Raw genomic sequence first — 24500 nt, forward strand, 5'->3', positions numbered from 1 at the left:
AATAATCACGTACTTAAAAACAGTAATCAAAACTACCACGACAAAACCATATAAATGATAGCAACAAAATTCAAAACTCACAACATATCACTTACCACTACTACTATAATAACTACCTGATCTAAAACATAAACCGTTGACGATAATTTTTGATTACATTTATTGTGATGAAATTAAAGATCCAGACTGGTTGATTATTAAATAAAGCAATAGTTTTGAAATAATGAGAAAACCTCCCCGGCAGCAGCTCAAAGTTGTTCTGTATATAAATCGTTTCTTGTTTTGTTATTGATGCTCTATTCACTGCCAGTATTGAATTTAACAAATCAGGGATAGACTGAATCGTGAACAAACGTTTGTTTAAATTAAATAACCTTAGATTCATGGGTTCAGTTGAAATTGTTCATTCAAAATGTAGTGATATTTATTAAATTTATCTCAGTAAATGCATATGAATGCACTATGCTGGCGTTAATCATCATTGACAACAAAAAAACAACAGACGATTTGATAATAATGGAATGCTATATAAGATATAATGCCGTGATGGTAAAAATGTAACGTTTTAACTAAATAAGTCAAATTGTATTCCATTGTAATATTGTTTTAGTGCCTTTTCTACCTTTTTTCTTGTTCATCGTCATGTTTTAAATCGTCCCTTTTTTCTTGCTCATCGTCATGTTTTTAATCGTCCCTTTTTTCTTGTTCATCGTCATGTTTTAAATCGTCCCTTTTTCCTTGTTCATCGTCATGTTTTAAATCGTCCCTTTTTTCTTGTTCATCGTCATGTTTTAAATCGTCCGTTTTTTCTTGTTCATCGTCATGTTTTAAATCGTCCGTTTTTTCTTGTTCATCGTCATGTTTTAAATCGTCCGTTTTTTCTTGTTCATCGTCATGTTTTAAATCGTCCGTTTTTTCTTGTTCGTCGTCATGTTTTAAATCGTCCCTTTTTTCTTGTTCGTCGTCATGTTTTAAATCGTCCCTTTTTTCTTGTTCATCGTCATGTTTTAAATCGTCCCTTTTTTCTAGTTCATCGTCATGTTTTAAATCGTCCCTTTTTTCTTGTTCATCGTCATGTTTTAAATCGTTCCTTTTTTCTTGTTCATCGTCATGTTTTAATCGTCCCTTTTTCCTTGTTCATCGTCATGTTTTAAATCGTCCCTTTTTCCTTGTTCATCGTCATGTTTTAAGTCGTCCCTTTTTCCTTGTTCATCGTCATGTTTTAATCGTCCCTTTTTCCTTGTTTATCGTCATATTTTTTAGTCGTCCCTTTTTCCTATAATGTTCAGTAGACCTGTGAATATTTGTACTATTTTTTTCTCGTAACCTAAATAAAATGCATGGCTTAATATAGCGACACACACAATCACTTACGTAGTCTTTGTTTTTGTTGTAGAAAATATGAGTTTAAATAAACTAAAAATAACTGTACTTATGTATTTGTTATTTGCTTCGTCGTGATCCAGAAGCCTCTATATGCAACTTTCTAATTCAAACCAAGTCCAGTTCATTAACAAAAGAAGTTTTATTGCTTATTGTGAATAAACAAGCTAAACATTTAAATGTTCTAATTTAATAGATAAAAAATATGTGATGGTTGTGAATAAAATGCATGTTAAACATTATTTCTCAGAAGCGACTTGTGAATCAGTGGTAAGAGGAAGGACGCCAGTCTGGAGCGGTAGTACATCAATTGCAAAAGGTAATATTTTAAGGGTTTAAAAAAAAAATTTTTGATTTAAATATCTAATAACTATATGGTTGCCAACATTAAAACATGTTATAGAAAAAATTAACCAATTGGTTATTTTTACTCATTAAAACTCATTATACCGTGAGCTATATGTTGTTGTATAACCATATCAGTATAGTTAATATAGGAACTACATTGATATAAATGTAAGTGGATTTACTCATAAGAATTGAATTAGACAAAATACAGTTTAACCGTGCTACTGTCCACAATAAGTATATAGTGCAATAAACGATAATAAACGCTTAACCACGTATTTCAATAAAATAATATTTTCTGAATTCATAGCTCGGAATCTTTAATTTAAGTTTAATATTTTTTATACAGGAAGTTACACACAAACAGCAACAAATATTAAACATGAACCGACACAGGTTCAACCAGGTGAGAACAGCGTTTAAGTTTACTCTTTAGCGCTGTCATGCGTTTTAACGTTAGTTATTTGTGAGAACAGCGTTTAAGTTTAGGCCTACTCTTTAGCGCTGTCATGCGTTTTAACGTTAGTTATTTGTGAGAACAGCGTTTAAGTTTACTGTTTAGCGCTGTCATGCGTTTTAACGTTAGTTATTTGTGAGAACAGCGTTTAAGTTTACTCTTTAGCGCTGTCATGTGTTTTAACGTTAGTTATTTGTAAGAACAGCGTTTAAGTTTACTCTTTAGCGCTGTCATGCGTTTTAACGTTAGTTATTTGTGAGAACAGCGTTTAAGTTTGCTCTTTAGCGCTGTCATGCGTTTTAACGTCAGTTATTTGTGAGAACAGCGTTTAAGTTTATATGAACTCTTTAGCGCTGTCATGCGTTTTAACGTTAGTTATTTGTGAGAACAGCGTTTAAGTTTACTCTTTAGCGCTGTCATGCGTTTTAACGTTAGTTATTGCCGCCAGAAATATACCTTGTTACACACAGTATAGTACCTGAGAAAAATCTGTAAAATAATAAAGGAAGATAACATTTTTAGAATACACAGACACTATCAGATTAATATTATGCTCAGTTTGGAAAGGCTTTATTATTCACATGGTTTTATTTTAAAACCCTGTTCTAAATTATTATATGAAAGTATCAAATTGTTTATTTTGTAGATCCTTACAAGATGTTTGGACCTACTAGTAGGACGCTTAGTAACCCAGGTAAGTAACCTACGATAGTTATTTTCTAGAAATTCGGATCAATTCTAAATATTTTTTTTGCTAATTTGAAGTCAGTTTTAGGAAATGAGATTGTTTGTCTGTGATGTTTTTTACTTAAACTATTAAGAATAAAAATATATTTTTTTAAAAGATGAAAATTAGAAATAATATATCACCGTCGTGTGTAGATTTATGTGTAGATATATGACATGTCTTTCGTTTGACTTAAGTGTAGCCTGAAGTATAAACTGAGTATCAGATAATTAACCCAATCGTTTTACTCAATCAATGTCTTGATACGTTTACTGGATCGATCTATTGTTAGCAATCAACCTCACTCATCTTATACTAGTCATCTTTAACTCATTTATTCTGACATCTTACTTAAACTAATTTGTATTTTACAAAATACCATTAAATACATTGGTGTTTTTGGGAATAAAAATAATATAAACAAAATCAATTTTAAATCAAAATGCTTGAGAATAAGCATACAATAATAATAATAGCATCGGTGTGGCATTAGAAAATGATGTAAATTCTTTTCTTTATCGCCATTTGCAATGAATATAAAAAAATAATAACATGACAAAGGAAGCTGAATTAAATATTTATGTTTGCCAAAACAGCCAATTCAATTGCTGCTTTCTGTACATCGACTCAAATACACGCGTGGATACTAGAGGAAGTGTGTATAATAATAAATAAATAACGTACATAAATATATATAATTATAGCAATATAGAACAAATAGATTGTAAAGATTGATATAGGTTGGTTATGGGTGTTTAGATTCCAGATGAAATCATCAAGATCTTTGTTTTAACGTTAGAAGCTTTAATACTTTGTCCCGTCCATCTTGTATCTATCACCCAATTTGTTTTCTCAGTGACAAATAAATCATTGTTATCTTAGACTTATGGTGGACGCACCTTAGTTGCATCCTCTCTTTTGAACGAACTCCCACCTATGACAGGCGATACATTGTGAAACACATGTGATGCTGTATTACTGGAGAAATCTAAATACAGCATACCGATTGGGTGATCACTAAACTTGGTTATTGATTTTACGTATAGCCTACAATACGTTACGTAATAACTTCAGCAACTTAGTCTACGTTTTCGTGTAACTTACTGTAATTTAGACGTGGTTTCAAACGGAGTTATCGTGTGCCGGCTACATCTTATGAATGAATTAATGATCATTATCATCAATTAGTTTTTAGTATGTAAACATAGTTGAGATGAGTTGTATTTGTTTGTTGTATTAAACTTGTTGTCTTCGTTTCTGTTAGCATACTTGTTAACGTACTCGACATTGTTCGGTGGTATGGCTTGGCGTAGTTGTTCCCATTAAACACTTGAGGCAAAATGGTACTTGAAGTACGTTTATGATTATTATTTGAACGACTAAAAGGCACTGAATAACGATTCGATTTTATTGACTCGGCGGATACCATGAGATGAATGCATTTCCGACGTACGGATATTTGTCCTTTTCTTTCAGAGTTCGTAAAAAATAGTCTTCTGATTTTTGTGTTTTTTACTCTTGCTTGATCTAATAATTTTGAAATGTAAACAAACTTGTCTAGCTTGGTTTTGTTTAGACCACACTCCCAATATTATGATGAGACAAGACAGGTCAATTAGTTTATTAGCAAATTATTAAAATAATAAAGTATCGTAACGAAAAATACAATCAGTTCTTCAGTTCTCATACAGTTACATTTTTGGATTTGATAACATAATTAATGTGTTGAATTGTTATGCATTTGCTGCAGGCCTATGTTTGAATGATTTGATACATTTTACATTGAATTTCGTTTGTATTAACATAACACAAGCACGTTGTAAATTATTCTCTTATTTTGTTTATTTCATATAATGTAAATTGATATTTATACTTTACATCAATTTACATCCTACTCCTCATGAGGGCGCAAATGAATGACTGAGTAATCAGTTATCTGTACATTGAGATACCAAGGACAATTTTGAAGGGTACATTTGACAACATATTTAATATTCCGTGCACATTTTGAAGGATACGTTTGGCTCCATCCATAATATTAGATAGCAAACCGTTAGAATTTGTTCCACTCTATGGTCAGTAGCCTAAATCAAGCGCTACCCAAACCGTTAGAATTTGTTCCACTCTATGGTCAGTAGCCTAAATCAATCGCTACCCAAACCGTTAGAATTTGTTCCACTCTATGGTCAGTAGCCTAAATCAATCGCTACCCAAACCCTTAGAATTTGTTCCACTCTATGGTCAGTAGCCTAAATCAATCGCTATACCCAAACCGTTAGAATTTGTTCCAAATTAAATTTTAAACTTTTATTATTTTATTGAATGTTACCATACAATTGAATAATTAAAAATTAAATTTTAAATTATAATTTATCGTTTTTATTATTATTATTACTATTTATTTTTTAAACCATCTTTTTTTTTTATTATGACAGGTAGTGGGCAGATTCAATTATGGCAGTTTTTATTGGAACTTCTCTCAGACAGCTCAAATTCAAATTGCATTACATGGGAAGGTACAAACGGGGAATTCAAAATGACAGATCCAGATGAAGTAGCTAGGCGATGGGGGGAAAGAAAAAGTAAACCAAATATGAATTACGACAAGCTTAGCAGAGCACTACGATATTATTATGATAAAAATATTATGACCAAAGTGCATGGTAAACGATACGCCTACAAATTTGACTTTGCTGGGTTGGCTCAAGCAATGCAACCAGTTCAAACAGATCCAAGTATGTATCGATATCAGTCAGATTTATCATATCTTCAAGGATATCACCCTGCAGGAAAATTTAACTTAGTTGGTGCGCCAATTCCATCAACCAATGCTAGTTTATTTGGATCGCATACGTCATATTGGTCATCACCAAGTGCTGCTAATATTTATCCAGGAAGTCATGTGACTCATCCACATAGCCATGTGTCATCGCACATAGGTACATACTACTAGTCATGTGACTCATCCACATAGCCATGTGTCATCGCACACATACTACTAGTCATGTGACTCATCCACATAGCCATGTGTCATCGCACACATACTACTAGTCATGTGACTCATCCACATAGCCATGTGTCATCGCACACATACTACTAGTCATGTGACTCATCCACATAGCCATGTGTCATCGCACACATACTACTAGTCATGTGACTCATCCACATAGCCATGTGTCATCGCACACATACTACTAGTCATGTGACTCATCCACATAGCCATGTGTCATCGCACACATACTACTAGTCATGTGACTCATCCACATAGCCATGTGTCATCGCACACATACTACTAGTTCTGTTAATTTACTTAACTACAGTAAATTAAAGAGCGTTCTGAATAAAAGAAAAATAAGTATTCTTACGAATAATAGTAATAATTCATATGTAAATAAACTGTTTCGTAACAGAAATGTGTAGTCAATTTCGCTACTCAAAATCTCTGTTTTGTATATGATTGCGGGAATGCTGGACCATTCCCTTGAAGTATCTTTTGATATCAACAATAGGTTTCTTCAAATGCGGTTTTTATGTGAAATTTTTCATGTTGCATGTTTTTTGTGAGGGTACAACAGAAATGACGTATAGATGGAGAGTAATGCACTCATCCGAATCAATACGGACGACGACGTCGCTAATTTTGATAAAATCTATCTTGTAGATTTTCCATATTTTCAGTTGAGATGTAAATTAATCTGTAATACACACTTCATCTTATAAAAATGTTAATTAATCTATTATAAAACAATTATAAACCATTTTTGTGAGACTTACTTTGATATACCTACTATTTGTAAAGTATTGATCCATTTATTTGTTATATTCCAAATAAACAAAACACAATAATTAACATATAACAGGGCCTAAACAAGTAATTTACACTCGCAAAAATGGTTCATAGAAAGCTAATGTTGGATACATTTTAAAAAACAATTCTTGTATTTTACAGTACAATACTAGTTTTATTGTGATTGAAATGATAGGTTTCTAGTCTAAATTATGTAAAAAGAGATTTAAACATGAGAATAATAGTTACAAAATATTATAGCTTTTATACTATAAATAATATAAATTACGATATTTCGTTGTTCATAGTGTACCACATACATGTATTTTTGTGTATCCATATCACTATGATATTGATACAATGGTGCAATAACGAAATAAACGAAATTTCACAAGAGCAATTTTACAGTTTTCAATTCATCTTTTTTCCATTGTACATGTTTTTACCAAATAAACAATATGCCAACGTCGTCTACTGCTGTCACTGCGCTCTGTGAGTGTATGCCAACGTCGTCTACTGCTGTCACTGCGCTCGGTGAGTGTATGCCAACGTCGTCTACTGCTGTCACTGCGCTCTGTGAGTGTATGCCAACGTCGTCTACTACTGTCACTGCGCTCTGTGAGTGTATGCCAACGTCGTCTACTACTGTCACTGCGCTCTGTGAGTGTATGCCAACGTCGTCTACTGCTGTCACTGCGCTCTGTGAGTGTATGCCAACGTCGTCTACTACTGTCACTGCGCTCTGTGAGTGTATGCCAACGTCGTCTACTACTGTCACTGCGCTCTGTGAGTGTATGCCAACGTCGTCTACTGCTGTCACTGCGCTCTGTGAGTGTATGCCAACGTCGTCTACTGCTGTCACTGCGCTCGGTGAGTGTATGCCAACGTCGTCTACTGCTGTCACTGCGCTCTGTGTGAGTGTATGCCAACGTCGTCTACTGCTGTCACTGCGGCGCTCTGTGAGTGTATGCCAACGTCGTCTACTGCTGTCAATGCGCTTTATTCGAGTGTATGCCAACGTCGTCTACTGCTGTCACTGCGCTCTGTGAGTGTATGCCAACGTCGTCTACTGCTGTCACTGCTCTCTGTGAGTGTATGCCAACGTCGTCTACTGCTCTCACTGCGCTCGGTGAGTGTATGCCAACGTCGTCTACTGCTGTCACTGCGCTCTGTGAGTGTATGCCAACGTCGTCTACTGCTGTCACTGCGCTCTGTGAGTGTATGCCAACGTCGTCTACTACTGTCACTGCGCTCTGTGAGTGTATGCCAACGTCGTCTACTGCTGTCACTGCGCTCTGTGAGTGTATGCCAACGTCGTCTACTGCTGTCACTGCGCTCTGTGAGTGTATGCCAACGTCGTCTACTGCTGTCACTGCGCTCTGTGAGTGTATGCCAACGTCGTCTACTACTGTCACTGCGCTCTCTGTGAGTGTATGCCAACGTCGTCTACTGCTGTCACTGCGCTCTGTGAGTGTATGCCAACGTCGTCTACTGCTGTCACTGCGCTCTGTGAGTGTATGCCAACGTCGTCTATTGCTGTCACTGCGCTCTGTGAGTGTATGCCAACGTTGTCTACTACTGTCACTGCGCTCTGTCATGGATACGCAGCCGTAGGCAAGGTATGAACATCATTTGTGTTCAAGTCCACCAACTAAAACATCCTGGTTGGATATAACGTTTCAGTCAGGCGCGGATTTAGAGGCGGGCCGGGCCGGAACCGCCCCCACCACGCTTTTTTGTAACAGTGCCACGTTTACGTATTTTTTTATATATAAAAATAAGGAATAATTAAATTAAAACTTCTATCATTCCATTGAAATTATTTATTACAATAATGCATATGTATTTAATTAAACAAATAGAGAGAATACACTAGCCAGTCTAGTCATCGGCATCACATTTCTGTTTATTTGTTTCTAATTTTCTGACATAACTTAGGTGGTCTTAAAATTGAGGGCGCCAAACATAAAATTTACGAGATCGAAGGAGGCGGGAAAACACAGAAGAAAAAAAATATGTGTGCTCCCTTGCCTCTAGCACGGTTAGGCTCTCTCACGGCTGGGGGTACCACAACATCAGATGCTTTGATGTTATCGCCTCATGATGTGTGGTGGAAATTAAAGGGGGATGTTTAAATATGTGAACCCCAAACACAGAAGCTCGCATAGCTTTAGTAAGCTCTTTTCCACCGACCGACACGGGATCGATTCGATCCCATAGCATTCGTGTCATCAACACGGCGCTCTGCCGACTGAGCTATTCGGTCCTCTGGTTTATAGCGAGGTTAAAACTAGATTCGTTTCCTCACAATTACGTGATGAATATGCACATTTATGACGTAACGATTAGAATGACCTAATGTGAAGCGTATAATCTATCTATCTATGCGACATTTAGGCTATTATAGCGCTATTTCGTAAAGATCAGAGCGCTTTGAGTGTTTGTTGATTATTAATTAAACTTATTATCTAGACCGTAAACTGCAAGTTAAGGCGCAAGACCCGCCTGGCAGTATACTACTGTCACCCTTCATTACTCGTGTGTGGCAACGGGTAGTGCTCTAGTGGCTATATCGTTTGAATTCTTCCAGCTCTACTAGCTGGTGTTCAAATCTCCGATACGAATTTTTATTTTTTGTTTATAAATAAAAATGTTTTTCTTTTTGAAAGACAGATATTTAGAGAGTCAAGATAATTTATGATAGGCAGGGGCTGGTCCTGGAGACTATTCTTTCCATATTTCGAAGTCAATTTCCGAGCAACTCTTTCAGAATCATTAGGATATGCTGGATATGCAACGCAGGACATAAGCCGCAACGCAAACCAATTACAAGCAAGTTGAATGAACTATAATAATTAGAAAGAGGACATTTTTACCCTGGGTTGATTTTAATCAAACTTTGGTTATATATTAGCAAAATTCATGCTGTGTTGAAAGCAGAGGTTCAAAGGTCACAAATTTCACATGATTGTGGGTGGTTTAATCATACGGTGATATTATATGGCTTGGTGTGTGCACGTGTCTTCTAGTATGATACTGCCCTCTATGTTTTTATACTAGAAAGATATATTATTTATATAGAAAATGGCGAGCACCAGGTGAGCGAGCACCTCCTGACTTTATTTTTATATTGTAACGGAGGCGGCTAGAACGAGGTATGTTGGCAAAATGTGTGCAACGTACGCGTAATAACAGGCTCTAGGCCTAGTCAGGCGCTACCCAAGGCCCTACTCTCTTTACTTACTCTCTGCTCATAAAGAAGTAGGGCTAGGCCTAGGTAGGTAGGGGGTTGGTCTAGGCGCGGCTAACTAGCGGTCAGCGTAGTCATTTCGGCCGACAGGAGATTTATTTTTTTCGCGGAGTGAAACTTATTCTAGCCTAGGCATAGCTAGCTAGGCCTAACTAGACAAGAAAGCTAACTAAGATAGATAGCTAGCTCTAGGCTAGTCTAGCCTCCTATCTTGAGTTGACTTGTTGGCAGCAGAAGGTGATGGAATAGTAATGATACAATACAATACTATTACTACATAGGCTTTGGCCTAATATTAATAAAATAAATAAAGATAACTAATTTTTTACCAATGCCATTTATGAATACTGTATCCCCATCATGCTGCAGCTGCATGCGTCATGTTCACAAGTGTTTGAGTGGACACACTCCTGAATAACTTTGTGAACTCATCACGTCCAAGAAGATCTGGCATCAGATCAGGCCTCGATTCCTGTAAGGTAGAAGTTCCCACAACAACCAGCAACAACTTTGCTGACAGGTATTTTGGCGTCTCAGGTACACGGTTATGGAACGATCTTCCAGTGTCAATTCGGTCTGAAACTAACTTTGATAGCTTTAAGCGTAAACTGAAAACAGTTCTTTGCCGTCAAGTTTATAAAACATAATTTTGATATACAGCGCTTCATCCTAAGAGTGCTATATAAAATTTGTAATATAATTATATAATTAATAATAGAATTCTACGATAACTATTACATTTTATACAGATCTATACTTATGAGGATGAGTATATTTCAGGGAAACGGCGGTGGCCGAAATGAACAGTACATATGCTATGCCCAGTGATCTTGAATGGTCAGGTTTTAAGTGCGAAAGTACAATGCTGTACCACCCTAAAAGTTGCCTAACTCATCCTGGTGACAAGTTCAAACCTAGTAGGGGATTGAAACGTAAATCAAGGGGAGAGCATTCAACTCATCCCAAATGGATCATTTCATTTATTTTATTCTTAAGCAGAAAAAAGTTTGTACGCACAAGGTTTTTAAAATTTGAATTTAGTTTGTTTTGTATAGAAGTTGCAAACTTTTGATTTTTTTTCCCAGTATGAAATCTCATAAAACAACCATGAAGAAATCTGAAATAAGACATGCTCCTAAACAAAGAGATAATAAAGTAACTTCAGAGAAATTAGGAAGTAATACAAGGAAAAGAACACAACAGTGCAACTATGATACTAAACCAAATAAGATCAAATTACCAAGTATTAATTGTTCTGTAACAAAGTCTCATCAGTATCTAAATGTTGATTGTAACTGGAAAGCTTTAAATGAGGTATGATATTTCATTATTCAATCAAAACATAGAAAATTCCTTGAAACTAGGAATAAGTACTATTCTTAATTAGAGGATTAATCTGTGAGAATCTATTAACCCTAACTATACTTTTACTATAACCAGTTCCGTTAAAATCCACTTTGGTCTACTACCCAATATCACTCATTTTAGTTGACATTTGACGATAGCTTTTTATTGAAATTAATTTTTCATCTTGCACTACAGACTTTTCCGAAAACAGACCGTGTTGGTCAGCAGAGAAGGAAAAGGAAGTTAAAAAACCAAGCAAGTCAAATGGAATTTCAGTGAGTTATTAGGGAGGTTTCGCAACTTTACGAAAACGATAACGAAAACGGATACGTCACACATTTGTGAAACTTTTGAGCTGATCCCCATTTCATATTCGTAAAGCGTATTCGTGTTGACGAATATCACCAGTCATATTCGTAATTACAAAACGAGTATAGTTTTTGATCTATTTTTCACATTTTGCATTTGAATCAGGAATGATTCATGATTATAATATAATTATAGATTTATTGAAAGTAATTTACTGAAGTAATTTTCTAAAATGCCAGGTAAATTTGATAAATAGCAGTTTTTAAAGTCCTCACTCGCTTTGATGTTAGCTAGGCCTACACCAAGTACCAAATTTACTGCAGTCACGTTTTGTACGGCGCCCTCAATATTTTGTTGCCATGCGAAACAGATTTTTACTGGCTTACGAAAAACGAATACGTGTGCGTGACGTATCCGTTTTCGTTATCGTATTCGTAAGATTGCGAAACCTCTCTATTACTACTTGTGTGTACTGCTAACAATAAGTATCCCAAGTAGCAAACAATAACAGTACTAATAATAAAAAGATAAATGGTGTGTGTTTGGCAAGATTTGGGATTGACACAGTTGCTTCTGTTAATTCTATTTGATATTTTGTATTATTGCTATTGTAGACAAACAGGTGAATTGGAAGAGGATGTTTGGTTTGATGATGTAGATCCTACGTTATTAGAATCTTCTAATAATTTAAAGCAAAGAAAACTGTCAGTTGCACTTGTTGATGAGGAAGGAACAGATGGGTAAGCATGTCAATTAATAGTTTATCTTTTGTTGTTTGATAAAAACCTCTCTATAGCAAACATTAACAACAAAACTTATTTGGTAATGAGGTTTACAGTATGTAGGAATTCTATCAACAAAACTATTTTTTTGTGTTGACCATAAAGCTGGGTTCACGCTAGAATGCAAGGACACAATGCAAGTAATTTGACCAATAATCATGCAATTCATCATCCAAACTGTCGCTTGTGATTGGTCAATTCACTTGTGTTGTGCATACGCCCTTGTGTTGTCACCTGTGATTGGTCAATTCACTTGTGTTGTGCATACGCCCTTGTGTTGTGCATACGCCCTTGTGTTGTGCATACGCCCTTGTGTTGTGGATACGCCCTTGTGTTGTGCATACGCCCTTGTGTTGTGGATACGCCCTTGTGTTGTGCATACGCCCTTGTGTTGTGTCCAAATGGAAACCAACACGGTGGTCTTTCTTATTTATTCACAGCTTAACAAAACATGTTGCTGTTGATTGTGAAATGGTAGGTGTTGGCTACAAGGGACAGGAGAGCATTTTAGCTAGAGTTTCAATTGTGAATGAATTTGGAAAATGTGTTTATGACAAATATGTTAAACCAAGAGAGAAAGTGACTGATTATAGGACAGATGTTAGTGGCATTAAAGCACACCATATCCAATCAGGTAAGCATGGACAACGGCGCAGATCTGTTTTGAAAGGTGAGAGGGAAAATAAAAGATTCAAGTATTTTGCAAGTGAAGTGAGCATTTTGTGGAAGCCCTTCTTTCTGAGCAATTTTAAGTCGTTTCAATCAATTTACAGGCACATTTTAAGTGTCCCGATTTCGGTATTTATGTTGTGTCCCATTGTCTGGCAACCCTTAAATCACATGCGTTCAACATGTTTATCATTAAAATAAATCGACAAACTATAACTAACTTTGTGGTTTGATGATGCATGTGTTTTGAAAGGGGAATTCCTGGACTTCATCAGCGAAAACACATACATCCAAAGAGAGTCTGCTGAAGTGTAGGCCTAGTAATTTTTTACTGTGAATTAGTAGTTGCCTGTGTGGTATCTAAATTAGGCCTATTTTAACCCCAACATACACTAACTAACTACTAACATATGGTGTGACTGAAGTCTTATGCTTGGCACCACTAAATCTGTCGCATTATTCACAAAAAAACTGGTAATATTTTTCAGAGGATTAAAAATAGCTCTTTCATTTCATCTTTTACTTTGCCAAGTAGACCAGGGTTCTCCCTTTTATTACGCACACAGTATCATGTGCAAAGATAAGAATTACACCTCTAGATGGCTGGAAATTGCACTCGTAATCAACACTACAGCAAATACATATAACAAATTCTGGGGTTTTCCCTAAAAAACAGGTGGAGGGGATATGGCTTCCCGGGCCGTTTATGGATAAAGTGACTGATTTTAGGAGATGTTAGTGGCATTAAAGCACATTAGCAACTTTTTTGTACCAATAGATTTAAAAAAAAGCTAACATGCTAATTATAGAACATATCTTACTTGTTTCAATAGGGGAAGAATTTCAAGATGTACAGAGAGAGGTAGCTGCTATTTTTAAAGATCGGATTATAGTGGGCCATGCATTGTCAAATGATCTTAAGGTACACTAGTAGGTCAAATGGTAAAATTACCTAGGATAAGGCAAGATTTAGATGGTGATTTTTGAGCTAGTTCGTTAGCCCTTTTTGCTGTATTTTTTAATATTGTTAAATATTGTAGATAATTGTGTTAGCCCTGTATATTTATTTTGGCAAGCAAGCCTTTATCAGGGAGACAATGAAGTTTGTGAGTTTGCTGAAGTGGATCATACACTTCTATTTTGTTCAGTCTTATTTATTTTGAAGGTTTTATTCCTTGGCCATCCACGGAGGAAAGTTAGAGATACATCAGACTATAAACCCTTTAGAAGATTGAATAAAGTAAGTATGATAATCAGTTTATTAGTAGAAAGAGCATATCGTCTAACCCACATAATCAAAGTTGAGATATAAGGTAAATCAAATCAGCTGGCCTCGCGTCTTGCCCTAGATGCATCATTAGGCCAACTGGTGTTGTAACTGAAGATGCAGTTGATTTGATTTATCTTAAGTATTTACTGTACCAGTGGGTGAATGACAACTTACATAACATATAATTATGGCTTAGTATATTCTTCAAGAAGTAGATAATCTCTATTATTATACAAATATTGCACTGATCAGCGACCAAATCACTGCCTAACCTAGCAAAATTTTGTGTAGCAGAATTGATATAAAGTACATTGGTGTGTTTGTTTTTAAATGGGTCCGCGCTGCAAACAACCTGGTTCGTAAATCGTGCTGCTATCCTAGCAAGATTCTGCTTTTTTGCTGCGCACTTTTTGTATGATAGTAAAAATTGAAAAAGCACACACACGATTCATTTCAGCGCGTCTGATTGGCTACATCCTTGAACCCATGTTATAAAATAAATTAAACATATTTTATTTAATTGTTTTAAACATAAACCAAAGTTACCAATATTAGTGAAAATTATTTACATTATGACTTATTTATTTTGAAGGGATCTAAACCAAGCCTGAAAAAGCTGGCTCAAGTGATATTGAATAAAACCATACAAGCTGGTCAACATGATTCTGTAAGTAAACAATATAAGAATTTCATTATATATAATTATATCTCAACCGTAATAGTAAATAACGATTATTTTATTTACCTGACGTTTCGCCAACTATTGGCTTTCTCAAAGTGTAGTGACACGTATGTCACCGTTGACCTCTAGATGACGGGGTCAACACATTGGTCCACACTTGACTGAGTTTGTAACCGCTCTCATCTCTATTAAAATTGGGGGTCTTCCTGATCCAGATCAGTTAAAGAAAGCCAACTGATAGTTAGCGAAACGTCAGGTAAATAAAATAATCGTTATTTACTATTATAGTTGAGATATAATTAACTATTGTATTTTATTAATATAAGAATTTGTTGCCACCAGTTTACAACATTTACGACAATTTAGTGTTGTAAACTTTATACTGCTACATATTTTTTTTAATGCAGCGCAACATTAAGTTCCCTATCTTCACTGTCTCAATAAATTGGATTTTGTTTTTTTAAAAAAGATTTAGGATTTTGTTTTTTATTGAATTTATATTTCGTTTTTTTAAAGATTGAGGATGCTTGTGTGGCAATGAAGCTGTACATGTTAAATAGGAAAGAGTGGGAAAGGTCAAACAAATTAAAATCTAAAGGAGTATTAAAACAGACAAAATCTTTTTGTACAAATGACTCAAAATCTATTAAAGATGAGAAAAGAAGAAAGATCAAAATATTTAAAATTAGAAATTTACAGAAGAAACGTAGGTAAATTATTGTGTTAAAAAAAAAGTTGAAATGTAAACTTGATACAAAATGTGTATGCATTCCATGAGAAACTATAAAGATTAGAAAATCTACCTACAGATATAAACCCATGTAAACTGTAGATAAAGTTGGATTTGTATTTTGTACATATGTACAATAATATGTACATCATGATCATCTGTAAATTCTAATTTGTCCATGGTCATTACGATCAACATATTGAAATCAAAACATTGGTATTATTTCCTCTTCCAATAAAGTTAAGGTTGTTGTAGTCCACACAAAAACTTGTATCCGGAAACGTCAAATAGACGTGAATGTTTAAGATGTTCTGCTAGTGTGCCAACTGTTCCATTTTTGCCTTCTCGCATTAGCCATTTGCGAAGTGCATCACATATCAATTGATCTTGGTCGTCGGTTCCTTCTTTTTTAAGAGCATCGCATTCACTTTCACAAATTCCCAGATTGTTAACTGCAAACTCTTTCCAATGTGATTTTGGTTTAAGATGTGATGCTATTGTTGGTATCTCTCTCATTTGTAATGGCCTATCCAGATCTATAGGAGTATTTTGATCTGGCAATAAAAACAGAATGCAATCTTGTTTAAAAAGAATAAGCGGTAAGTGAACTTAATGATAAATATGTATAAGGAGTGGAGTGAGAATTGGTAATAAAGTAAAAAAAGAAACTATTCATTTAATGTGCCTTTGTTGGAAAAGTGGTATGAACATAACTGTATTCTAGAAAAGTAATTGGTTAATTAAAGAGAAAAGTGGAATAAAACATCTCTAATTGTTTAGTGGAGCTTTTGCATGGGGACAGTAGACTAAAAATGATAAAGGAGTCAGTTGGTTATATCTCCTTTTGTCTACCAGTGTCCCATTGCAAAACCTGTATTGTGGATACAGTACACTACTGATGTACACTATTTGTTATTAGGTTAATAAAGATGACATACACTCTTTTTCCACTTCTACTCTGCAACATATAGCAGAAATGATTGGTCTTTGTGCCCGCTCAGTCTTCCAACAATCTTTTAGCAGTTTTTGCAATTCACTAGGCCATTCATCTTCAATTTTTAAGTGTTCACTACGTTTTACTACAGTTTCATAAATTTCATGATCAGTTTTACCATTCCATGGCCTTTGGCATGTCAGTATCTCCCAGACAATGATTCCTATGGAATAAACATCTGAAGCTTTTCGGAAAAATTCTTTATTTCCAATAACTTCAGGTGCTTGCCACGCCTTGCGCGATTCATGAAAGGTAGTCAGGTCAATTGCATGAGGGTGTTGTTTTTTAAAACCAAAATTACTCAATTTCAGATTACAATTCAATATATTCGTTGTTGAACTGAGTAGACAGTTATACGATTGAACATTTTTATGAATAATGTTTTTACCATGCAAGTATTCCAGACCTCTTGCACATTGTAAAGTCAGATTTAAACACAATCGTAGGCCTATACACTTTTTTTGTTCCCTATTTCTGGCGATGTATTCATATAGATTACCCCCAGTTACAAATTCCATTACGATCGCATTAACAACGTCCTCTTTTATTGCTCCAATAAATCGGACAATATTTGTGTGTTCAAGAGAGACAAGCTTTTTAATTTCTTCGCCCGTAAACTGGTGTACATTTTTCACAGCTACTTCTACGGTTTCACCTTGATTACTCATAGTCATACTAGGCCTAGTACTACTGCTGCTGCTGGTGGTGGTAGTCGACGTCCGCCGCCGACGAAGGATGGCTCGTCTGATTGAAAACTGCCGGCATCTGCTGCTCACCGAAATTGGGAGTTCTCCATCATCATTAAATGTCAATTCTTTACTATTTATAAACAGGCTATATGAAGGGTTATCCGCTTCAATATTAGACATTATAATATAAAGCTGCTAGGCTCTAGCAGAGTCTGAGAACCTTCTTCCGCCTTCTACTAAACTCCTAGTGGCCTACTACTACTATCTACTACTACTGTACTACCAATGATATTTTATATAGCCGACGGCTAGATGTTAAACAACAATGTCATCGCAGTTCAAAAAGTGATTCTTCATGGAGAACGAACCAACAAGATGGCGGCTGCAATCGATCAATCAGATATGGCATACGCAGTACGCACTGCTATACGCCTGTGTTGAGCCTATCTAAAGCAGCGTGTTAAGCTTATAAACGCGAACGCATTCTATATGTACGTCTATTATCCTCGTATACAAAAAATGCTGGATTACCAAGAAATTATTCATTCCATTGCGACAATATTTAATTTTAACTTCACTGTGCTTTGACAAGAATATGTGTTGTGATTTATGTGGTCTTAATGTATTATATTCGATTAATATTTTTTATATTAAATAATGTTTTTGTGTTTTTACGGCCGCCATCTTGTTGGTTTCCTATCCTGTTGGCGATTTTTTTTCCGTACGAGAGTTCCTCCATCGGTTCGTTTCGGACTCATTCGGCTCTCGGTATAAGCTCTCGGTCTGAGCTACGACGATGGCCCCATCAATATTTGTAAACAAACTCAATGATGCGTGACGGCATTTAATTCACTGCTGCTCCATGCTCTAACACGCGCCAAATACGAACTTCAATGTAGAACTGTATTATTACAACATATTAATATTTAGTAGTCAATACCTGAATTGAAGGTTGTTTTTTTATAATTACGGTAAGAATATCAATGTACAGTAATATGACTAGCGTAGCAGATATTGTAGGCCTAGTAGTATTAATATAGGCCCAACTGAATATCAATTATTTATTTATTTATTATTATGAAGTTTACAATCTAATTAAATTTGAAAAAATGACATGTGCTATTACTCATTAGCTACTGTATATGTCACACCATGAGGCAATTTTATTAGTATTATATTTTAAAACCTGTACTTATTCTATCTATAGCTGCAGACAGTTTGGTGTAGGTCGATATAGGAGGTCTACTGCCCAAAATAGACATGGGTAGGCCTAAGTAATTTTATAGTCTTTAAAATGAAGTTAAATAATGAAAAAAAATGTATTGTTAGCACCTGGACTAGGAATAATATATATTATTGTATGAAAATGAGTGTAGTTTAGCATTTATAATAAGTCAACGTAAAACTTGATTCATCTTTCACTGTGGGAAACAATACTGTACATATATGAAAAATAATAATAATACTCTAGACTAGTACTAATAATGTAGTATATTCTCAGGCTCAAAATTAAAGTTTTCTTCACACATTTCAGAATGGAAAAAATATGGAAACAGGTCATCATCTTCCTGATAACGTCAAGGTACACAATTATTAAATATTATTAATTACAATTGTTCTCACCAAATGAAGCCAAGTTTCTTATTATTGTCCAACACTGCAGTACTTTTTTGAGATTTTGTTTGATTTCTACTGTCATATTAATAGTGTAATTATAGTTGTGGTATTTAATACTTTTATTAAGTATTAAATAATAAAAAATTAATTATGCATAATGTAAAATGTATTAAATATAGATATAATTTTTTTGATTGCTTTTGACAGAAACTCTTTCCAAATACAATACCGTGAGACTTCCACTACACAGTGAAAGTGAATTTGTAAAATGGTTAGAGGAATTTAATGAATTAAGTTACACTACATGGAGAGTGAAGAGGACATATCCACCACCTTCAGATAGACAATTTGTGAAAGTCCTTTTAAAGGTATGTTCTTCAACAAAGTTTACATATATTTATAGGCTTATTGTAGATAGGATGAAATGTTGTAATGATGGTAAAATCAAAAAAACATCTGCAAAAGACTTTTCACTCAGACCTACAATAAATGCATGTGGGCTTACTACACAATTACTATATTACAGTATACAATATAAAACCATGTATGTACTGCAAATTAATTAGTCATGTTATCTCTAACAGTACTTTATTTCTACAAGAGGTTATTGATTGATACATTGACATACAGCATCAATATGTCATTTGATAATGTTCACAATGAGTATTATACAATTCATCATTTAAATGATCATATCATGTTTAGAAAGAATATCGATGTCAACATGATACGAGACCAGAAAGTGCCTTGACCAATTCTAAACGTCGAGTAGCCACAAAGAACACAAGCTGCAAAGCCGACATGGCGGTCACCATAAGAAATGTGAAAACTAAATCTAAGTATGTTTTTATACTCTTTTAATATAAATTTGTAACCATTACATATCGTCAGATTGTGTAAAATGATATGGTTATATTAGCCTCTACATGGTTTAAAGGTTAATTTCAATTTTGTTTTTAAAATATTTAACTTTTATTTCCAACATAATTTGTTGTTTACTTTAAATAGATCTGCCGATATACTACTGGAAAAATTTCCCACAACTTTACGTATACGGTTTTCACACAACCACAGAATAATGTGTGCTGACGCCCTTAAATACAGAGATGTTTCCAAGGAGACCATACATACGCTGTGTGAGTTGTTCAAACGCAGACCAACAGCTGCTGTGGAGATGGTAAAACAAGAATTGTTACTGAAACATGGTGAAAATTACCCAGTCATTGCAGCTAATAGGGCTCTTTGTCCAGACATACCATTTGCACATAGGTATACATAAACCATTTATCTAGTAGAATCCTTAAGTCTGTCTATTTAAAACAATAATCAGTAATGAACAATCCTGTATATTTACTTACAATTTCAAACTGGAACAATCATACAGTTACCCCATCATAATCATGACCATCAACAAAACCATTTTTAGTTTTCCTATGGCATCACAATTGCTTAATTGGTCTTTCTTCATCATTTGTAGTTTGTTCATTATTTTATATATTCCATACTATCAGGTGTTTGGACTACCTATAACAATTAACGTTTTATTGGTAAGTAAAATATGGATTTCATCACTAAAATTATATTGACACAACACATTGTATTTTAGGTTATACACAAAAATGTTCAAAGAACTGTATGGGGACACATCTGACGTAAAAATGATGTCAGTTTTAGAGAGTCATTGTCAACAATACAATGAAGAGATGGAGAGCACGTGCATGGTTTTGAAAATTGTCAACAACAAGCCAATAATTGCAGTGTGTACTCCCCTCATGAAGCGCACCCACGAGACAATAAAACATGCTGGTGAGATGGTCTTTATGGATGCATCGTCCAACATGGATCGCAACAACTGCAGTGTGTTGTACTTTTAACACATAGTTGTGCAGGTGGATTGCCACTGGGTGTTTTAATAACAACGTCTGAATCGGAAGACACAATAGTGAAGCTTTGTCTTTGTACAAAACAATTTTACCCGACAGGTTAGACATTCTTATTATTGACATAATAATACTGAATAACATTACTTTAGGTTTTTGTTAAGTTCACAATTGAATAATTTTTTAAAATAATAAAACTAAAATTAAATTTCACAATTAAATAAAAATAATAATAATCAAATAATTAAAATGTGCTCTTACATTCTTCTTAGGTCTTTTGGTGGACGAGGAGTAAGAGGATAAGGTTGTGGTATGTGTATAATTGAGGGAATTTTGAGGGAGATGGAAATTGAGAGGAGACAGAGAAGGAGGGCTATGTTATGTTAAGCCAGAAAGGGATAGGTGAATATTGATATGAGAAACTAAGACGTACAGGAGAAGAAGTAATTGAATTATGGTGATATAGAGCTGAAGCAGAAAGGAAATAAAATGATATACATGAAGTTAATAAATTGTGAGTTGGAAATAATTATGGTGATATAGAGCTGAAGCAGAAAGGAAATAAAGTGATATACATGAAGTTAATAAATTGTGAGTTGGAAGTAATACTGTAAGGCTGTACTTAAATGTAGAACTGTTAATTGTTGAGATTAATGAGGATTAATTGAAATTGTGAATGTAAATTGACGGAAGAAATAACTGTTGGAAACAACAGAAGTTGCATTTAAAGAATTGTTTGGAAATATTGAAGAGTAACTTGATTGATACTGATATTATTTTACGTGGAAAAGGAGAAAGAAATAATTGGTCGTGGAGCGGATTGCAGTGCAGAACGACATCAAGAAACATTTTAACTATATATTTGATTTATTTATATGTCAGAAAATAGTTGCAGTTTGGGAAGAATTATAATTGATAATACAAGCAGAACGGGAGCAGAGGCGTGGGAGTTGTTTAGTTGCAGAATCGTTGTAACTTTTATCTTTCTAAATTGTTTTTGTGTCAGCGTAGGAGAGAAGGCAAGAAGGAACGATAATATTGTGGACATTTATTATTGTTTAATTATTCATCTTGTGATATTGTATTTGAAAGGGGGGTTTTGGGGATTTATTTGACAATAAGAAGATTGTTGATATTTTGTCTGGAAGGATTGGGAAATTTGGGAATTGGTTGGGTTTTTTTTGTGGTTTTTTTTTGGGGGGTTTGGATTATAAAAGAAAGAATTGTTTGTCAAAGATTGTTATTAAATTTACTTTTTACATTCATATGTGTACAGTTGTGGCTATTTACCGTTGTTTACCGGTGGTTACCAGAAGTTACATGTCCGAAAGAGCCGTAGTTGCGGCTGTGTGACACCCGGCATGTTCCGAGTATGTTCCTCATATGTTGCGGGTATGTTCCGGGTATGTTCCTCATATGTTCCAGGTATGTTCTTGGTACGTTCCAAGTATGTTCAAGTATGTTCCGAGTATGTTCCGGGTATGTTCTGAGTATGTTCCGGGTATGTTCCCAGTATGTTCCGGATATGTTCCACATATGTTCCGGGTGTGTTCCAAGTATGTTCCGAGTATGATCCCAGTATGTTCCAAGTATGTTTCGGGTATGTTGTGGGTGTGTTTCGAGTATGTTCCGTGTATGTTCCGAGTATGTTCCACATATGTTCCGGGTATGTTCCAGGTATGTTCCGAGTATGTTTCACATATGTTCCGGGTATGTTCCAGGTATGTTCCTGGCATGTTCCGAGTATGTTACACATATGTTGCGGGTATGTTCTGGGTGTGTTCCAGGTATGTTCCAGGTATGTTCCTGGTATGTTCCTGGTACGTTCCAAGTATGTTCCGAGTATGTTCCCAGTTTGTTCCGAATATGTTCCGGATATGTTCTAGGTATGTTCTGGGTATGTTCCTAGCAGGTTTTGAGTATGTTCCACATATATTCCGGGTATGTTCCAGGTATGTTACGGGTATGTTCCGGGTTTGTTCCGAGTATGTTCTGTGTATGTTCTGGGTATGTTCCTGGTTTGATCCAAGTATGTTTTGAAATTGTTCCGGGTATGTTCCGAGTATGTTCCGAGTATGTTCCGTGTATGTTCCACATATGTTCCGTGTATGTTCCAGGTATGTTCCGGGTATGTTCCAAGTATGTTCTGAGTATGTTCCGAGTATGTTCCGGGTATGTTCCGAGTATGTTTTGAGTATGTTCCGAGTATGTTCCTGGTTTGTTTCAGGTATGTTCAGAGTATGTTCTGGGTGTGTTCCAGGTATGTTCCAGGTATGTTCCTGGTATGTTCCTGGTACGTTCCAAGTATGTTCCGAGTATGTTCCGGGTATGTTCTAGGTATGTTCTGGGTATGTTCCCAGCAGGTTTTAAGTATGTTCCACATATATTCCGGGTATGTTCCAGGTATGTTACGGGTATGTTCCGGGTTTGTTCCGAGTATGTTCTGTGTATGTTCTGGGTATGTTCCTGGTTTGATTCAAGTATGTTTTGAAATTGTTCCGGGTATGTTCCGAGTATGTTCTGTGTATGTTCCACATATGTTCCGTGTATGTTCCGTGTATGTTCCAGGTATGTTCCAAGTATGTTCTGAGTATGTTCCGAGTATGTTCCGGGTATGTTCCGAGTATGTTTTGAGTATGTTTTGAGTATGTTCCGAGTATGTTCCTGGTTTGTTTCAGGTATGTTCAGAGTATGTTCCACATATGTTCTGGATATGTTCCAGGTATGTTCCGGGTATGTTCCCAGCAGATTCCAAGTTTGTTCCACTTATATTCCGGGTTTGTTCCGAGTATGTTCTGTGTATGTTCCTGGTATGATCCAAGTATGTACTTGGAACATACTTAGAACATACCCGGAACATACTTGGAACATACTTGGAAAATACCCGGAACATAATAGGAAGATACTCGAAACGTACTCGGAACATAGTTGGAACATACCGGGAGCATACCCGGAACATACTTGGAACATACTCTGAACATAAGCTCTACATACCCGAAACAAACTTGGAACAAACTCATAACATAGTCGGAACATAGGGTTAGGGGTTAGGGTTAGGGTTAGGGGTTAGGGGTTAGGGGTTAGGGGTTAGGGTTAGGGTTAGGGTTAGGGTTAGGGTTAGGGGTTAGGGTTAGGGTTAGGGTTAGGGTTAGGGTTAGGGTTAGGGTTAGGGTTAGGGTTAGGGTTAGGGTTAGGGTTAGGGTTAGAGTTAGAGTTAGGGTTAGGGTTAGGGTTAGGGTTAGGGTTAGGGTTAGGGTTAGGGTTAGGGTTAGGGTTAGGGTTAGGGTTAGGGTTAGGGTTAGGGTTAGGGTTAGGGTTAGGGTTAGGGGTTAGGGGTTAGGGTTAGGGTTAGGGTTAGGGTTAGGGTTAGGGTTAGGGTTAGGGTTAGGGTTAGGGTTAGGGTTAGGGTTAGGGTTAGGGTTAGGGTTAGGGTTAGGGTTAGGGTTAGGGTTAGGGTTAGGGTTAGGGTTAGGGTTAGGGTTAGGGTTAGGGTTAGGGTTAGGGTTAGGGTTAGGGTTAGGGTTAGGGTTAGGGTTAGGGTTAGGGTTAGGGTTAGGGTTAGGGTTAGGGTTAGGGTTA

The 24500-nt window shown here is 35.6% G+C and overlaps 4 protein-coding genes across 9 annotated transcripts in view; 3 read left to right on the forward strand and 1 right to left on the reverse strand.

Annotated features, from left to right (window-relative positions):
* The window catches only part of LOC144849780 (transcriptional regulator Erg-like), a 33272-nt gene extending 26539 nt beyond the window's left edge, over positions 1-6733 (forward strand). For all 6 annotated transcript variants that reach the window (XM_078706832.1, XM_078706831.1, XM_078706828.1 and 3 more), the window contains exons 6-9: positions 1634-1702; positions 2081-2137; positions 2835-2882; positions 5351-6733. In XM_078706832.1, coding sequence (XP_078562958.1) covers positions 1634-1702; positions 2081-2137; positions 2835-2882; positions 5351-5868 — 692 coding nt within the window. In that variant the 3' untranslated portion in view covers positions 5869-6733. The remainder of the gene's footprint in view (positions 1-1633; positions 1703-2080; positions 2138-2834; positions 2883-5350) is intronic.
* A 3022-nt stretch (positions 6734-9755) lies between these two features.
* On the forward strand, positions 9756-16412 carry LOC144850037 (RNA exonuclease 4-like). Its single transcript, XM_078707202.1, has 9 exons — positions 9756-9857; positions 11038-11266; positions 11495-11574; positions 12223-12348; positions 12831-13024; positions 13893-13981; positions 14225-14299; positions 14922-14996; positions 15528-16412. The coding sequence occupies exons 2-9, from the start codon at positions 11039-11041 to the stop codon at positions 15723-15725; spliced, it is 1065 nt and encodes a 354-aa protein (XP_078563328.1). The 5' UTR covers positions 9756-9857; position 11038; the 3' UTR covers positions 15726-16412.
* LOC144850036 (uncharacterized) lies at positions 14983-17677 on the reverse strand. Its single transcript, XM_078707201.1, has 2 exons — positions 16680-17677; positions 14983-16295 (listed from the first exon to the last, which is right to left on the reverse strand). Exons 1-2 carry the CDS (start codon positions 17602-17604, stop codon positions 15982-15984), a joined length of 1239 nt encoding a protein of 412 aa, XP_078563327.1. The 5' UTR covers positions 17605-17677; the 3' UTR covers positions 14983-15981.
* Positions 17678-18684: 1007 nt separating this feature from the next.
* LOC144851081 (uncharacterized) lies at positions 18685-20915 on the forward strand. Its single transcript, XM_078708603.1, has 5 exons — positions 18685-18688; positions 19249-19409; positions 19747-19880; positions 20050-20310; positions 20648-20915. Exons 1-5 carry the CDS (start codon positions 18685-18687, stop codon positions 20913-20915), a joined length of 828 nt encoding a protein of 275 aa, XP_078564729.1.
* Positions 20916-24500: the final 3585 nt, after the last annotated feature.

The sequence above is a fragment of the Antedon bifida genome, chromosome 8 (genome assembly GCF_963402885.1).
Source record: "Antedon bifida chromosome 8, ecAntBifi1.1, whole genome shotgun sequence".
In the NCBI taxonomy this organism is placed as follows: domain Eukaryota; kingdom Metazoa; phylum Echinodermata; class Crinoidea; order Comatulida; family Antedonidae; genus Antedon; species Antedon bifida.

Coding starts and splice junctions, on each gene's coding strand:
- LOC144850037 (XM_078707202.1), top strand. CDS start 11,039: ATGAAATCTCATAAAACAACCATGAAGAAATCTGAAATAAGACATGCT. Junction 13,025..13,892: donor AGCACACCATATCCAATCAG/GTAAGCATGGAC, acceptor TTGTTTCAATAG/GGGAAGAATTTCAAGATGTA. Junction 13,982..14,224: donor CATTGTCAAATGATCTTAAG/GTACACTAGTAG, acceptor TTTATTTTGAAG/GTTTTATTCCTTGGCCATCC.
- LOC144850036 (XM_078707201.1), bottom strand. CDS start 17,604: ATGTCTAATATTGAAGCGGATAACCCTTCATATAGCCTGTTTATAAAT. Junction 16,296..16,679: donor AGTAGAAGTGGAAAAAGAGT/GTATGTCATCTT, acceptor TTTTATTGCCAG/ATCAAAATACTCCTATAGAT.
- LOC144851081 (XM_078708603.1), top strand. Junction 19,410..19,746: donor TTGTGAAAGTCCTTTTAAAG/GTATGTTCTTCA, acceptor TATCATGTTTAG/AAAGAATATCGATGTCAACA. Junction 20,311..20,647: donor GACATACCATTTGCACATAG/GTATACATAAAC, acceptor ATTGTATTTTAG/GTTATACACAAAAATGTTCA.